The sequence below is a fragment of the Rissa tridactyla genome, chromosome 2 (genome assembly GCF_028500815.1).
Source record: "Rissa tridactyla isolate bRisTri1 chromosome 2, bRisTri1.patW.cur.20221130, whole genome shotgun sequence".
Lineage (NCBI taxonomy): Eukaryota > Metazoa > Chordata > Aves > Charadriiformes > Laridae > Rissa > Rissa tridactyla.
The window spans coordinates 36,398,972-36,415,379 of NC_071467.1; the positions used below are offsets into that span (position 1 = coordinate 36,398,972).

At 39.5% G+C, this 16,408-nt stretch overlaps 1 protein-coding gene across 25 annotated transcripts in view; it reads left to right on the forward strand.

Annotated features, from left to right (window-relative positions):
* EYA1 (EYA transcriptional coactivator and phosphatase 1) overlaps positions 1-16,031 on the forward strand; it is a 169,855-nt gene extending 153,824 nt beyond the window's left edge. For all 25 annotated transcript variants that reach the window (XM_054191941.1, XM_054191944.1, XM_054191950.1 and 22 more), the window contains 6 exons: positions 2,302-2,360; positions 2,558-2,718; positions 2,922-3,036; positions 3,324-3,445; positions 5,440-5,540; positions 13,842-16,031. In XM_054191941.1, the coding sequence (XP_054047916.1) occupies positions 2,302-2,360; positions 2,558-2,718; positions 2,922-3,036; positions 3,324-3,445; positions 5,440-5,540; positions 13,842-13,922 (639 nt within the window). In that variant the 3' untranslated portion in view covers positions 13,923-16,031. The remainder of the gene's footprint in view (positions 1-2,301; positions 2,361-2,557; positions 2,719-2,921; positions 3,037-3,323; positions 3,446-5,439; positions 5,541-13,841) is intronic.
* Positions 16,032-16,408: the final 377 nt, after the last annotated feature.

Consider the following 16,408-nt stretch of genomic DNA (forward strand, 5'->3'; position numbering starts at 1 on the left):
TTTAGCGTCTAATTTCTTTTCTGGGTTTTTCTATCCAAAATTCCTCTTTCTTTCAATACCATGATTTCTGTTTCTAATGTAACATTTAAATTCTTCACTTTTTACCTACCAAGCAGAAGGTTAGACAAATGGGGATAATGTCTGTGATGTCCCAGAGCTTCTGATCGTCCCAAGACCTTGCAGCGTAAATTAAAATTCCAAGTCCTCTGGTCGTCTCGAACTGTGGAATCTAAGATGTAGTGGTGTCATCTTTCCTGCCTCTATCTTTTCCCTGGGAGAACTGAATTTGGAAGTCTGTTGAGTTATTCCTTCTTTCAGCTGCTCCTGTGAGAAGCTGATCTTCTACTCCTTCCTTTAGTTTCGCGGTTACTAAAAAAAATTGTTTCTTTTTCCTAGTTTTCTATTTTGAATCCTCTTCTCCAGTAACTTGTTCTAGTTGTCATCCATAGTTTCTGAGCTGGGGGAGGAGGCTATTGACTTGATAATTTTCACTGCTGCTTTGACAACCGAAGCTTAAGTTTTCTATCCATGGAGACTTTGAGAAGTCACTGAGCAGTGGAAGAACAACTACAGCGGCAAACTCACAGGTTCAGAGGGTGTCCCTTCATTAGCTTACACTTCATATTTGAATTGTTAACTTTGTAGGCATTTGAATGGACAGTTCCTTTCAGTTTTAAACAAAAAAAACTTAATTTCTGTGAATTTGATAACTTGCTGAAGAAGCTTCTGGCCTTTTTTTTTTTAGCCAAGTTGATTTTCAAAGCCTGGCAACATATGTTCACACTTGTAGTTTCAGCTGTGTCCTAATGCATTTGTCTGGCTGAGGAGGAAATTCACTGTATGGTGGTTAAATATGAGCAAATGTAGTATTGTCTTTCCTGTGCTGGTTGTCACTCTTACCTCTCTCTCTAGCACAAGCTACCTGTGCGTAAAAATACAAAATAGTATGTATTACAGTAAGAATAAGTATATGTTGTGCAAGTACAAAACCCTTGTACAACCACACCTTGTTCTTCAAAGCGCTTGAAAAGTTTCTGAGGCATTTTTCATAGACCTGTGTGTTTAAAAGTCTAGAATCCACAGCCATCATGGGAGGCCAAATAGACTTCTTCAGCTTTTTTCTTATCTGAGGTTGTTGACCTCAGGAGAGGAGGAGAAGGTTACAGGGTCAAAGTCTTTTCCTCCTTGGAGCTTGCTGCTTGCTGGGAGAGGGCTGGCTGGAAAATAGATGTTTTAGAAAAAGGGTTGAGGGTCATGATTTTAATTCTGTTAGGGAACAGCTGGTTTGAGTTTCTTTCCACTTCTATCTTCCCTCCCTTCCTCACAAATCCATGGAGAGAGAAAAATTTGTTCAGAGGAAAGCAGTAACACAAAAATAAAGGATTGCAGTATTTTCATGTTTTAAATAGATCATGTGTGTTATAGAACTTCACATTAAGAGAGAGAAGAGGAAATTATTAAAATAATTGAAATCCATTATTGTTTCAAGCATTGAATTGAGATTGATCTGGAGTGCCAGAGGTTTATTTGTTTTCCTGCCAAAAGTTAAATTGTTAATAGTAACGTTCTAATGTTTTTCTGGTGGATAAACAATATGCATTACGATTTTTAATTTAGTGATGGACAAAGCTAATTATGAATGTGCCATGTTAGTTTGCATACAAGTCGCTGAAGAAAGATGGTTTGATTTGGCTATTTCTGTTCATATTTTCTTCATCTTTGCATGCTGCTTTCATGCACTAAGACCAAAGAGAGAGAAGGAAACTCACAACTCTCAAATGAATGGCAAACTAGGAACAGATTTTTCGTCTGCGCTCCTCTGAAACACTGGCCTCAGGCTGTGTTGGTGTGTGGCTCAACAGCAATCAGAGGTCATAATTTCATTGGCGGTTAGCATCAGGTTTAATTTTTCTAATATGTTACATTTACCAAAATGTCTGGTTTCAGTTACACTTATGCACTGACTGAATCAGCTTTGAGCAGCATGATGTTTTAAGGTACCTGAAAGGCTACAAGAACGTTTATGGAACACATATGCTAATTGTTTTTAACCACTTTCCTTTCTAAACACAAAAATGTGTTTTTGGAAAGCCGTTTAACAGTAGTAGCTAATGGTGGTGTGCATTTATTCTAAGAAATGAGCACAAGGAATAGGTAAAATAGTTGTTTTAACAAGACTGCCATCTACTGATTTCCACAATTAAAAATATCCCTGATGAGCAGATTGTTCGTAGCCTTTTATAGCTTTATTTTCGAGATTTGCAAGATCAAGAAAATTATAAAGTCTTTCTGTTGCCTTAGGAATGCGACCAGGTTCACATCGACGACGTGTCTTCCGACGACAACGGTCAAGATTTAAGGTACAGGAGAACTGAAAGAGATAAAACGTTGCTTTGCAAGCTCCTTCCTGGGAAAGCGATGAACTGCTGTAACGCTTACAGTAGCCCACTGTCTTTTTAGCTCTCTTAGCCTTTGCAACCCAGCAAAGCAAGTAGCTGGTGGCTGAATGTCGCCCGTTGCGTTTTGTTAACCTGGGGGTCTGTTTTTCTCTGACCAGCACCTATAACTTCGGAACAGACGGCTTTCCCGCGGCCGCCACCAGTGCGAATTTGTGCCTCGCGACGGGGGTGCGCGGAGGAGTGGACTGGATGCGAAAATTGGCTTTCCGCTACAGACGAGTAAAAGAAATATATAATACCTACAAAAATAATGTTGGAGGCAAGTGACTCTGAAGTATATAACAAAAATAGATGAGAAGTAGTAAAAGGGAAGAACTTTTGGTTTATGTTCCTTTTTTTAACATGGTAGTGTTTAGTGAGCTGTTTAGTTTGCAGCGTGTGGAAAATGAGCTAACGAAAGCAAAGGAAAATGACAGAATGTTGCTTAATTTCGGTGCAGACATGTCCTTATCTACTCCACAGGTCTTCTTGGTCCAGCAAAAAGAGAGGCTTGGTTACAACTCAGAGCAGAAATCGAAGCTTTGACGGATTCTTGGTTAACACTTGCACTGAAAGCACTCACCCTTATTCATTCGAGGTGAGTACGAAGAGTACGAGGCAGTTAGGACACTTGAGGATGTCTTCTGATGGTCTAGAAGATGCTGCCCGGTCTGGTGGGCAAAATGCCAAACCTGGAGGACCCTCTTATTCCTTGTTCTGGTCTGACCATGCCACTCTACCTTGCTCTCCTTTAAGGTGGAAAAAAAACCCTTTTCTTTGCAAGTGGCAATAATAATGGTGAGGGGGGTTGATGGGAGGGGTAAGGTTTTCCTTGTTCTGTTTCGTTTTGTTAAAAAAAGGATGTTTGCATTTTCTCTTCCATAGGACAAACTGTGTGAACATTCTTGTAACAACTACTCAGCTAATTCCAGCTCTGGCAAAAGTCTTGTTGTATGGACTAGGGGTTGTATTTCCCATAGAGAATATTTACAGTGCAACTAAAATAGGTGAGCTATTTTTATAATATTGTGATATATTTGAAGCTGTAATTCTAAACAAAAAGCTACTGTAGTCTATATTTATTTCTTACATGCATTCACTGTAGCAAATATAGAGATTAGTAATACCTGATCTCATGAAACACTTTTCATGCTAAAGCATTCTAAAAGCGCTTTTCAAACGTTTGTCATGATCCAGCACAGAAAGCTTCATATAGCTCTATTAACGCTGAAGCAGCCTCTGTTAGGAGGAAATATAATTGCATTTTTGTCCTCATTTCTCAAAACTGTGAGGCTATGTAGCAGTTGAGGAGACTTTTTAGTAGACTGTAAGTAGAGAACGCTGAAGTCTCCCCAGATAAGCAGAAGAAATTCTGTAAAGGTAAGCCCCGGCTCCATTTCATTCATGGGCTCTGCAGCAAATTTTCGTAAACAATTTACCAGAAGCAAGAATGTTTTGCTGCAGAATGTGATTATTTAAGTTCATTCATACTGACTGTAATAAGCTTCAGCCAGGCAAGTGTTTATTTCTGTTTTCTGGTTCAATATAGAAGATACATTCTGAGTATGTAGAAGTACATAGGACCAGATGGCAATGGTGCTTGTAGTTTTTAATGTGATTATGACATATCTGTTCTATCTCAGATTCCCTCAAAATTGTGGGCTACATGAAAAAAATTTTCATGTGTTCTTAAGTATCTGTAATACAGGAAGCTCAAATAGCCGAGAAAAAATGGTGGGTTATTTTTGTTTGGTTTTGTGTTTTTAAAAAGGCTTAGTTGAGAGTTTGATGCAGAAATTTGAAAGCATTACCATAAAAGATTTAAAACTGTTTCCTGGATAGAAATGTTATGGTACCATCTGTCAAAACTACAAAGTAAATTAAAACTTTGAATTATAATGCTTTAAATACACAATTTAATTAAAGCATGTTTTAATACTCACTTATGACTTCACATACACAGGACAGCAGGGTAGTTTTGCAAAACTGCATTCAGTCACTGACTGTCACAGGAAATCATGCGATTTTTGTAATATGACCCAATTCATAATTTTCAAGCACCATTGCAACCTAGTAAGTGTTGGAGGTTTCTTATACCTGATGCTACTGTTAAAGGTCGTCATTGAGTATTTTGGCTTCTCTGCTGGCTAGAAACCTTTTTTTAATTACCAGCCTATTTGTTCTTACCCTGGTATTGTACTGTAGCTGAAATAACTATTTTGAAAAACACAATTTTTCTCATCGGTTGCTGTAGACACACAGATAAGCTTGTACCTTGACCGGACTGAAGTGATCTTTCAGAATGGGTACATTTGAGAAAACTCAACTGTAAACTTTTACTTTCTTTCTGGCTTCCCAGTACCAGTACCTGAAGCTTCCCAGTATCGGTACCTACGTGTAGTACTGGAGCACTGGGATCATTTCCCTAGGTCTGTGCCGTGAAGTAAGGAGCCACATTAATGGATCCCAGTGCAGGATCAAGGACCTTGCCCATGTATTGGATTACAGGCATTTAAATCTAAATCTTTTGGGTGACCTTCTAAATCAGGATACTACTGTTTTAGAAGCTGTGATTAATCTTGTCACAGGTTGTGGAGAAAAAGCTAGAATTTCAACTCAGATTCAATCAATTTGCTCAGTTTGGGATACTGGCCGTGAATAGCCAGTAGAGAATTCTCCTGGTAGGGAAATTCCCCCCACATCCTGTCTCAGATTAGGGAAGGAGACAAGAAAGGTGATATTGCGGACCTCTAGTCCGCTATGTCTGCCATGGCGTGTGTACTTAAGAATCTCATGGAGCAGATTTTGAGGTTGCCTGTCAGCTGCTGTGGCAGGAGTAAAGCTGCAGTTGGCCTTGATATGCCATCCTGCGGGAGATGCTCTTCTCTCCCAGTACCTCTAATTGTTTGTTATGCTCCGGGGGAGATCTGGGCTAAAAAGTGATTTATTTGATGTCATCCCATCACCACCTGTCCTGAATAGTCTGATCTTTTTCTTTCAGGAAAGGAAAGTTGTTTTGAGCGAATAATTCAAAGATTTGGAAGAAAAGTAGTGTATGTTGTTATAGGGGATGGTGTCGAAGAAGAACAAGGCGCAAAAAAGGTAATAGCTCTTCTTTAGTGCGGGTTGATTTCAAGAGTCTGAAAGCAAAATTGTCTTTTCTTCGACATGGGACAGCATGCGTTGACATTTGGGTTTTGTATCTTTGCTTTATGAAATATGTTTTGACCATGTCTAGTAAAAAGCTGCATAAAACTGTAGATAATAACATGCCCTACTGTTCTCCAAAAGACACATTAAGCTAGCTCTGTATGTTTGATGTCTTTCAAAAAGGAGCCAGAAAATGGACCCCGGCTTTTGTGCCAAGAACTAATAGTTCTGTTTTCATTGGCATCCCAAAATACCACATAGGATGTTATGAATATAAGCAAAAAATGGCAATTCTTGCTGATCAAAGGCAGTGTGCTATTTGACTATATGAAACACGTATGTGTCACACCTTGAAAAGGTATGTGGGACTGGAGTAGGTATACAGAAATTTCAGTTTTCTTGTGCGTCCATTATTTGGAATCTGCGTTCAGGTGACTGTGCTCAGGACTTGTGGCTTGTCCTGCATTCATAACCTCAGTTAACAGAGCAGAGGATACTATTTGACTATGTCTTTATTATTTTTCGCTTTCCTCTGGGAAGGAGGGAAAAATTCACTTTTTTTTTTTTTTGTCCCACTGTGGAGCACGCTCCATAAAAAGCAGTACTTCCCACTGAAAAATAATAGGCAGTATTCCTAGCCTTGCTATTTTACCCAAGTACCGCAGATACAGACCCTTCGCTTGGAGGAATGAGGCATAATATTGGCTATTTGGACAATTGGAGCAGGAATAGGAAAACGGGCATTTCTGTTCTTGCTTCCTTTTACAGGTAAATTGCTTTTACACAGCTGCTTTTTTACCACAAAACTCTCTGTGGTACTTCTATATCTGTTTCCACTGTAGCTTTTTAAATTGGAGAAGTGAAACTAATTAACCCGCACGGCGTTTTAACAGCCATTGGCTGGTTTTGCTTCATGAAATCCGGGTTTTGTGCCCCCGCAGCATTGCGGGTAGGTTCCCGGCTCGTCCCGGCACTTTGCAGAGTCTCAGTTTCATATATCCCTTTGGCGGACTGACGGGAACGGTTTGCTCCTTTCTCCTTCAGAAATGCCTTTCATCTTTGCGGAGAAATGTTTTCCCGCTGTAAATGATTACATTTTAAAAGCTGCATTTAAGATCAGGGGGCAAAAAAAAAAAATCTTCTTTTTGTTCCTTTTCTGTTGCTCGGTGAAATAGCATTGTATATGATAATGGCAGGAGTAGTCCTTTCGGTAACATTATCTAATTCAGTGCTTTTTTCAACAGGAAACATGATTCAGAAAAGCATAAGAAAAAGCCTTTCCAGTTGCTAAGAGGAGTAGCAGTACAGAAAGTTCCTTTGTGCCATTACTTCTGCGTATTCTTTCTCGGTGGAAGGAATTTTCAGATTCAAAGCATGTTAGATGCTCTGGATTAAATTATCTGCTGCAGCAATGCCAGAGAAGTCAATAAGTAGACCAGCAGCCCTGCCTTTCTGCAGAAACTATTAATCTGATTAAGGAAAATGCTTCTGTGATTCTTGTCCTGCTTCTCACTCCACCGAAAAAGAAGTCACCATTTCACACTGTGAAAGCAGGATTTTGCCTCTTAACTTTTGGCCCTCACATCCTGCAAGAGCAAGAACCACACGGTGCCTTGCGGTACGAGGAGCTGCTCCCAACTCAGATGATGCCTTTTTGGTTATCTGCCCCTCAGGTCGGTTTTATGGTTGTTAGGAGGAGCGAGCGTGGGAATGCAGCCTAGTGTATACTGTGCTTCAGTTGAAAGATGTTTGCTCTAAGGAATAAATGGTGTCGCTGTATTAGAAAAGAGTAAAAGCCTAGACCTTCTCTGGAGAATGTGCAGACAAAACAGGAGATTTACCCCCACAAAAACACCCGAAGCTCATCAATCCAAAGCGGCGTAACTGTCCCATATGTATCCCATTGCCGGGCTTATCCCCTTCACCTTGTTAGCTGGTTCCCTCCTGCCTTCCTTCCCATCACCACATCAAGTTTTGTGATATTCTCAGGGCAGGGACAGCTTTTGTGTTACCCCTCTGCGCAGCACTTTGCTGAAGCGGTTTGGCCTATGGGGAAGCCCTTAGTATCTGTACATTTCTTTGCACTACTTAGAGCATAAGCAGTACACCCTTCTTTAAATAGCACTTCACTGGCTACGTGTAAACTGTAATGAGTATTTTTAAGTAAGCATATAAATTCAAACCTATTTATTTTGAGAGATTTTTTATTCTGTGTTCATTTGGTGACAAAAGCTGAACTTCCAGCTTAGGAGGTAAGAAAGTTAAGGTTTGTTATTCAAAATGATTTACCAAAAGTTTATCATTTGCTTAATCGTCAAACAAGATTTTCATTTATGCCATTCATGGAAAAGCCTGAGTCAATACAACGATAGCGAAAATAAAGGCCAGGTTTAAAATCTTTTTATTGTTGTCATTATTGTAAAAATTCAATAATAGAAACTTTTTAATACCATTTAAAAGATCATTGCTCTTTTGAGAAACATTTTTAGGATAGACTTTTTTTTCATAAAACGCCTCTTTCCATTGATGAAAATAAATACAATACACCGAGGAAACCACAGGCTCTTACGTTTCACGTAGCACGGGACAAGCCATGGTATCAACACCTTTGTGTCGCTGTCGCTTCCAGCAAAACATTTTATAAGAAAATGAAAATTCTTGGGAGGTTGGCGTTGCAGACTGAGAAATAACCCTACCCTTCTGCATGAGTTCAGCGCGCAGCCAGGGTGGCTGCAATGCCAGGGTTCACGCGGAGGTTGCTACCTTCGGATCAGCTTCCCCGGGAAAAGAGGGAGAGGAGGGGAGAGGGAGAAGGGTGTGAGAGCCGAGGGGTGCTGGGGGCGGCTGCCCAAGCCTCCGCCTCCGAGCGCTACTGCGGTGACACAGCTATTCGCAGAATAAGTTGCTGGGGTTTCCTGCCAGAGACTCCATTGTCTTGGCATTTTGTTTTGCTTCGCTTTGTTTTTTTCGTGTTTTGGGCTGTTTTTTCGCTTTGTTTAGTTGTGTTGTGTTTTGTTTTATTTGAGCTCGTCTTTTGCCTTTGCCTTTGGAGACACAGTCGGGAAATGCTCGTAAATGCAGAAATAAATAATACAGAAATACAGAAAAAAAACCCCAACCAACTCCTGAGTTTTTCTACTTAGGAGAATCCTCCAAAGGATTTCTAATTTGCGAGAGGAGACAAAGGAGGAGGCTCTCAGCACCGAGAGGCTGGATTTTACATCAGGTGATTCGGCAGAGCCTGGGCAAATCGGCTGCTCCCTTTGTCTCCAAAATGGTCACGCTGCCTCGGAGGGAAATTTGGAGGAAAAGTCATAAATCTTTGTGGAGCAATAAATAGAATATAAATGGGTATCCAATATGCCACTGCTTTTAAGCTCACAGTCACACTGTGCTGGTCAGGTTTGGGGTAGGAAGTAAAGACGACCGCTTAGCAAACCTGGCAGGAACACAACAAAAATACTGTGAAAGATGACAGAAACTGATGAGTTTTCTATTCAAATCCGTCACAACTCTCAGGAGTAAGGGTTTTGTATAAATACGTATTCATTTAAGGGAAGGAGGGTAGTCTGCACTTTTCGGTGTTGTCTTCAAAAAATAGCTTTGTTTTGCACGTGTATTAGTAGAAACACTTTATTTTGTTAAATAAAATAGTTGATGTTTTGTTCTTTCAGTAAATACACGCTGAAAAGTAATATTGCTTCTATTGCAGAAATAAAACACCTTAATATTTTAGGCTATTTAATAATGTTGTGATTATTATTAGATTTACTAAATTAATTTTTTTACTTTTCATGCTTTTTACACCAAAACCAAATTCAGACTTTTGCCACCGTATTTCATTTCAAAATGCCATCAAAATTAAATCATTAAAAAGCTGATAAGTGTATTTATTACCAAGTATCATCTACAAAACACTTTATGTTTTTTAAAAGACAAAAGCTGCGTATTTACTCGGAAGATACTGAAATAGTAAACAAAATCATTGTTTTACTGCCAGTATAGATGCATGTTCCTGCAATATACAGTAAGAAAAGCTTTCTTATAGTTTCATTAGATACTAATGCATCCAGTTACACCGCCTATTTATTAGTGGGTAGCATTTGTCGTCCATTCTCCCACAGCAGCAAACGAGATATTAGCATTTTTCTGTGTGCTCAGAATAGAAGACACGTGTTGTACATGACATGTGTGCAAAGTGTTGGCAGGGATGACTTTCTAAAGGCAATATTTAGTGAATATATATACAAAGAAACTCTTGTCCGGTCATTCGGGAAGAATAAAATGTACTTGTGTCTCATGGGTGTGTTGCCACTTTTGCAAGGGCTGAATAGCTGTGGCTAAATGGGGCATGTTAATACAGGAATAATGTATAAGGGTTTGTGTGATAATTTTGTTACTTGAAATGTTTTAGTTTTGTACAATCATTTGTTATTTTAGATAGGGTGAAAATTACTCTATATGCCCCCTGAACACACATGCATATATATGGACACATATGTGTGCGAGACTGTATCTACACACACAAACATGTACATATAGATATATATAGCTCTGTATCGGGTTTGTTTCCCCTCCTCTTAGCCATGAAGGCTGTGCTGTAGGGTCAGACTGATAGAGATCTGAATTCGGCCTTGCGAAGAGCGCCGGTGCAGATTCCAGGCCCGTGCAGCCGCCGCGTTCCTGGCGTGCTTTATTTCTTGGGAGTGCGCTGCTGGTCTTTTGACCTGTATGCAGCAGAACTGAAAATAATTATAATCCTGAGGTTTACACAACCTCTTTGTTTTCGTGGGACTCTCCAGAATCATTCCACACCTCACTCCTGCAACTGCATGGAGTAAAAGGAGGTACACTCCTTTCACAGACGGACATAAATAAAGCAGAGGACACTTAAGCGAGTTTCAAATAGAAAGATATAGCCAAAATAATGACCACTTAAAGTTTTGGTTTAAAATCTGACCATAAACAGCTGAGGGTAATCCAAAACTTGATATTGCATGTGGGCATCTAGCAAGAATTGCTGTGATTTGATTTAGCAGAAGCTAAAGCTTCTGTTAAATCAATCAGTGTCTTTAACTGCCCAAGCTGCATGGTGTGTGTACGCTCTGTGATGCTGAGGCTGTTACTAGGGAAGCAGTATAATGCTGGAGCTGCATGAAGTGGGAGCTGGAGGCCAAGAATTTATTACTACAATTCTCCCTATTCATTAGTTTGCTGTATGACCTTGGAGGCCGTCCATGTCATTGACTCTTGGCTTCTGCAAGAGACACTACGCAAAGGCAGGTGTCCACCAAACTCTTCACCGCGCCGCATCTTAGGTATGCTGCGTACACCTCCCTGCTCCGGTGGCTAAGGCAGAGCTGGTGCCAAGCTGACTAAAGAGAATCATGGAGTTCTGGCTGGCTGGCAGGGGGAGCACGTAGGTCCTACCTGGCATGGGGCTTGTGAGAGAAGAGGGAAACTGTAGCCGCACAAGAAATGGAGGCAGCACTGCTGAGCATCACCGGCCAAGTGCAGTCATCTGGCAACACTGCACGGACCTGCTGCAAGCACAAACCTGTGCCCGTTTGTCCTTGATGTCATACCCCGATCAGATGTTGTAAATTCTTCCAGCAAGATCTTGCAGCCTAAATGAGAGATAGGTGCACAGAAGCTTTTGGAGTGTCTGCAGAACAGCATGATTAGGAATTTTTATGTCGTTTTGCTCTTGCTGGTTCGTTTCCTGGAGATGGTGCAAGAAATCAATCTTTAGGAAAGATTTGAGTTGGAAAGCTGCAGTGTCTAACCTTACAGATCGCAGAGGATAGACTATCTGTATGATGTAACTGAAAACACCGGGACGTGGCGTTGTAACTGAGTAAACTAGTTGCATCTAGTTTCTGTTGCTGGTGGAGGGTAGAGACAATACAATGGAAGTCTAGATTGAAAATGAAGAAATAGTATGTGTCACAGTCAGTTTTAACGCGTCCTTCTTAGGGAAAGGTTTAATCTGTAAAAGCGTTTTGGAAATATCATAAGTGTTTTTCCCAACAACATCTCAATTGTGTCTGAATTATTTTGTTTGTTGGTTTTGTTCTCTCCATAAGCAGCTATGGCTCATGCATTTATCTTCAAGCTGAGATTTAGGCAACTGTTTCTCAAGGCTTTGTAACAATCTAGAGTAAAGCGAAGCAGAACAGAAACTATTCCAGTGGTGCTTCCTTGTGGATCATTTTATTTCCTTCCAGAAGAAATTTCTTTGCTCTAAAATCTAGGCATACTCTGAATGTAGGCATCTGTTGACGCATCCATATTACATTTTAATTCAGATTGGTAGTGTCATATCTAAGCAGACCTTCCAGTCATCACCCCTCACTCTGCTTTGATTAACATCCTGGGCTGGTTTTAGGGGAAGAGAAACCCAAACCCAAACAGATTTCTTTTGGATAGAACTAAAGAACAATATATTGTCCAGGTGCTCACCAAATGCTCTGCTACTAATGGGCATTTTTTCCATGATGGCAGAGTAGAGCTATTCTGAGGTGAAAACCCTGGAGCACGGGCACTGGGTGCTCAGCGCCGCATCCTTCACTCTGCAGCCCCTCTTACTGTGCAACTCTGCCTGCTGACACCTGTCCTTCACGGGGGGGCCATTTTCCAGATTCCTGACAGTGCTCCCTTGCTGATCTTGTACAGCTCTTTAGTCTTGCTTATTAGTATTAATTAACTCAGTATTATCTTCTCTGACTCTCACAAGAGCAACAGTAGATTGTTCCTTAACAGTTGCCATTTGATTTCAGAACAACTTGCCGCTAGTTACATGGTTATGTTTCTTTTAAAAATCTCCCCTTTATTCTATAAATTCAACCCAATTCATCATCACATCATTATCTGGATTGAAGCAACATTCTTCTAAAAATAATAATTATTATTACACTGACAGACAGCGGTTTACCTGAGCTTCTAAAGAGAAATTTATGATAGGCTCTGTGCCAGGATGTTTGACTTCTGAGGCAGGTATAAGGTAAAATTGCAGGGCCTACAGTAAACATGCAACTGGAAACGGAGTTTCACATTGTTTTGAAAATTGTTCTCTATCTTAAAATTTGAGAAGACCTGAATGAAAAAAAAAGGAGGTCAGTGTAGAAGTGATTATCAGAAGAGATGGAGTTTTGCCACTGATTTCAGTAGAATTAGGAGTTTACTTGGGAAGTGCTGAAGGAGGATGAAGAAAGCATCTTTGAGAAGTTGTAGATAAAATGTTCGGGGAACTCCAAAGCTATTGTGATAATAAATTGCTTGTCATTTGCCTCCTAAAGATGCCAGGACGTAAGCTGACCTGATGAAAAGGTGAACACGATCATGTTAGCCTTCAGAACATTGTTGAATTTAAACTATTTTCCCACAGGATTTATAGAATATTTTCCTGTTGAAAGCTGATAGTTATCTTTTTTTTTTTTTTATTTATGCAAAAGTTCTTGCTGACACTGTAATCCCTGGTTTAGAGTATAAAGATAGTTCTTAATCAGATTTTTACCCTTCATGGATGAGGTAATGTGTGCTTTTTCCTGGTATTTGTGTTTTTTGGTTTATTCGGGTTCTTTGCAAACGTACTTGGGCTCCAGACAGATTTTATTACAGCTAATAGGAAAAAAATATGTATTTATTTTAAAATTGTCCCGTATGGAAAAGATGTTTTAAGATCAGCGCTAAGAATGAGCGATGTTATACAAACCACTGGGATAAATTTCCTTTCAAAGTGATGTGAGCAACACATGAGCTATTCTGAATCACCATGGCTATGTTCTTAACTCACCTGCCAGGGATAGTTCCACAAGGAACAAACATGTTTTGTTGGTAATACTTTTACTTCCTATATTTTTTTGTTTTTGATCAAGTTCTGTTCCCTTCCTCAAACTACCCACGTGCTTCATGTATAGATTATTTTTCTTAATTATTTTCTAGAAATAATATTTACTTCTGCAACGTGCTGAAATCTGTTTTTCTTATAAAGAGATGAGAAACCCCTCCCTTTCCTTAGCATCTCCTGACCTGCTTGCTGTTGTTCGTGTTAGTAGATAGACTTGCCATTATTGATAATCTGTGACGAGGGGGTGGGTCAGAGAAACCAGAGATAAACATGAAGGGCTCGAGGCTTTAAGAGCTCTTTTTCTCTCCTGAGCTGTGTTCCCTTATCCTTGTGAAAGACAATGGGTGGGTCTAAATACCAGAATGCTTGGGGTTATTTTTACATGTTGTCTGTGCTGTTCACAGCATGCTATGCCATTTTGGAGGATCTCGAGCCACTCTGACCTTATGGCCCTTCACCATGCCTTGGAACTGGAGTACTTGTAGCAGCTCAGCAGCACTTTGAAACCCCAGAGCCTCCTTCTGCCCGTGGACGGGATGCCTGTGTCTTGTGTCAGCATTGGACTACAGAACTTTGTGATTTCAACATGTTGACGTACAGCTGCAATTGGTCTTAACCCTTGCCCTTTCAGTAAACGGAGGAGCATGTCTTTTTCTTCAGAACAGCTGTTGACTCTGGTACTGCGAGTCCAACAAAAATAAGCCATGCAAATGTTTGAACAACTCATCTTTGCCGTATTTGCTACCAAAAAGAAATAGAGAAGGAAAAAGAAATTAAAAAAAAAAGGAAATAAAAGGTTCATACCTGTGAAGAAAAAAAAGGACCTGCAGATGCTTTGTAGTTTTTAGACTCTTCAATGTGACACACACCGTTTCTTCAACACAGCAAACTTGATTGCACAATGAAGACTGAGATTTTTCAAAACACCAGTGGAGTAATTTTCTTGTAAAGAAGGTTTACTTTTTGGTTTCTCATACCCAGGGTACTCTGTACATCTTTACTTATTTATGAACAGACTATATTTTGACATCATATAACTGAGAATATGTATAATAGGATTAAAGGCTATTATAAGCCTTTGCCTTATGGTACAGCAACGACTTTTGATTTTAGCACATTACAGAGTAGTTTAAAATATGTCTAATTTAAACTAATAGGTACATCACTGAGACAATCATGTACAGGAAGAATTTTTTGTGTAAATTTGTAATAATGAATGATTCTTTTACATATTGTTAAGGTAAATGCTATTGAAAGATAGTAATGCCTTGTTGGTGAAGAATGAGGCCACGTGTGCACAGGCTGTTGTGCAGTGCCTTATCAATGCGTTGGATATAAATATGTAGATAACGGATTTTTTTAGATAAATTTGTCAAGACCAAAAGCATGGATGTCAAGTGTCAATAAGAATTGGGTTTTGTTCTTCTCAGCTGTTTCTCTACCTTTTTCTTCTCTCGCCTAGTCTCATTATGAAAAGATTGGTTTCTTTCCCCCCATGAAGGAAATATAGATAAAACACAACTGAAGAGGAGTTCTTTGCTATCTTCTGTTTCCTCCTTTAAAGTTAACATATTGACCCTTTTTTAAAGTATTGAAAAATGAATTCATAGATTAATTCCCTAAAGAAATAGAGCGAGAACACAAATATATTTTAAGATGGCTTAAACTGGAATCTTCGTACCGAATAGTTTTTATCTCATCCAAAAATGAAGGAAACTATCATCATCGTTATTTTTAGAAATTAGAAATGGGAATATTTTGGAGAAATTGAACAAGAATAATCATATACATTTAAGTTTTTTAATCCTCTTCCACCAGGAGTCAGATTTTCCTAAGATATAACATCCATTGCCGGCAATGGAAATACTGAAATAGTTATCGCCAAGGAGTTAAAATTTGCTTTTGTCTATACCCATTTACAGGGCAAACCTAGACTGTGTCTGTCTGTGACTTGTGGCTTTTCTAATCCTGAAGGCCATGAGCTACTTGGTCAGGTAAACTGTTAGTCTGACTTCTGGCTTGAATTGTACCAATTCCCTTTACCTGATTTAAACCTCTTCATTAAAAAGAAGCCTCAGCTTTGTTGGTTCATTCTCCAGCTTTTCTTCTTGCTTTCTTTTGCTAAAAACACCAGCCTTGAAACAGCTACCTGCAGAGCTACAAAGCACCAATGTAGCTACACAACACCCTTCTCTATTGGAGGAATCATATTGCTGCTAGAATTCAATATTTGTGGATTGCTTTATTACCAACAGAGAGGTTTTTATCCTACCAAGACTTGCACATGTGCTTTACTTTACCGAGTATGAGTGCTGGAATTCACGCAGTACTCACATACGTACATAAAGCACGTTGTGGGTAGTTTTTAGAATTGAGACTATAATTAGCCTTTTTTTTCCTCAAGCAAAGTAGACAGTGATGGGGGGTTGGTTGTCTTTTTTTTTTTTTTATTTTTAGTCACTTGCGGACTAAAAAAAACAAAGTTTATCTGGGCCTTATTGTACAAAAAGTGTGTTGTGTCCACAATTGTGTACAGAATTTTTCTTCATTAATTTTGTTTTAAATTAATAAAATTGATTTGTGAACGTATTAAACAGTTGTCTGGTATGCAAGTCTATGATATTTCTGCCCTTGAGGTCAGGAACGAGGAGACATCTCTCATCTCTTTGCTGTCACAAGGCAGAAGTTGTTCACCTGCTTGTGCCTAGCTGAGATGATAAATAGGATTAAAAAAAATATATTTGCATCTAGTTTACAACAGGCTCAGTTAGATGGGCAGCAGTTGTTTTGTTTATCAGCAGGAGCTAGAGAAGGTCAGTACAGCATAGGGACTTGGTGCATAATGTCCCGGAATTGTGACTCATAGAAGTAAATGCCTGAACGTTGGATGCCGCAGTGCCTCTGACTGTCACGCGAAGCAATCCATGTGCTGAATGGATGAGTCCCATTTTCAGACATCCCTCTCAAGGCT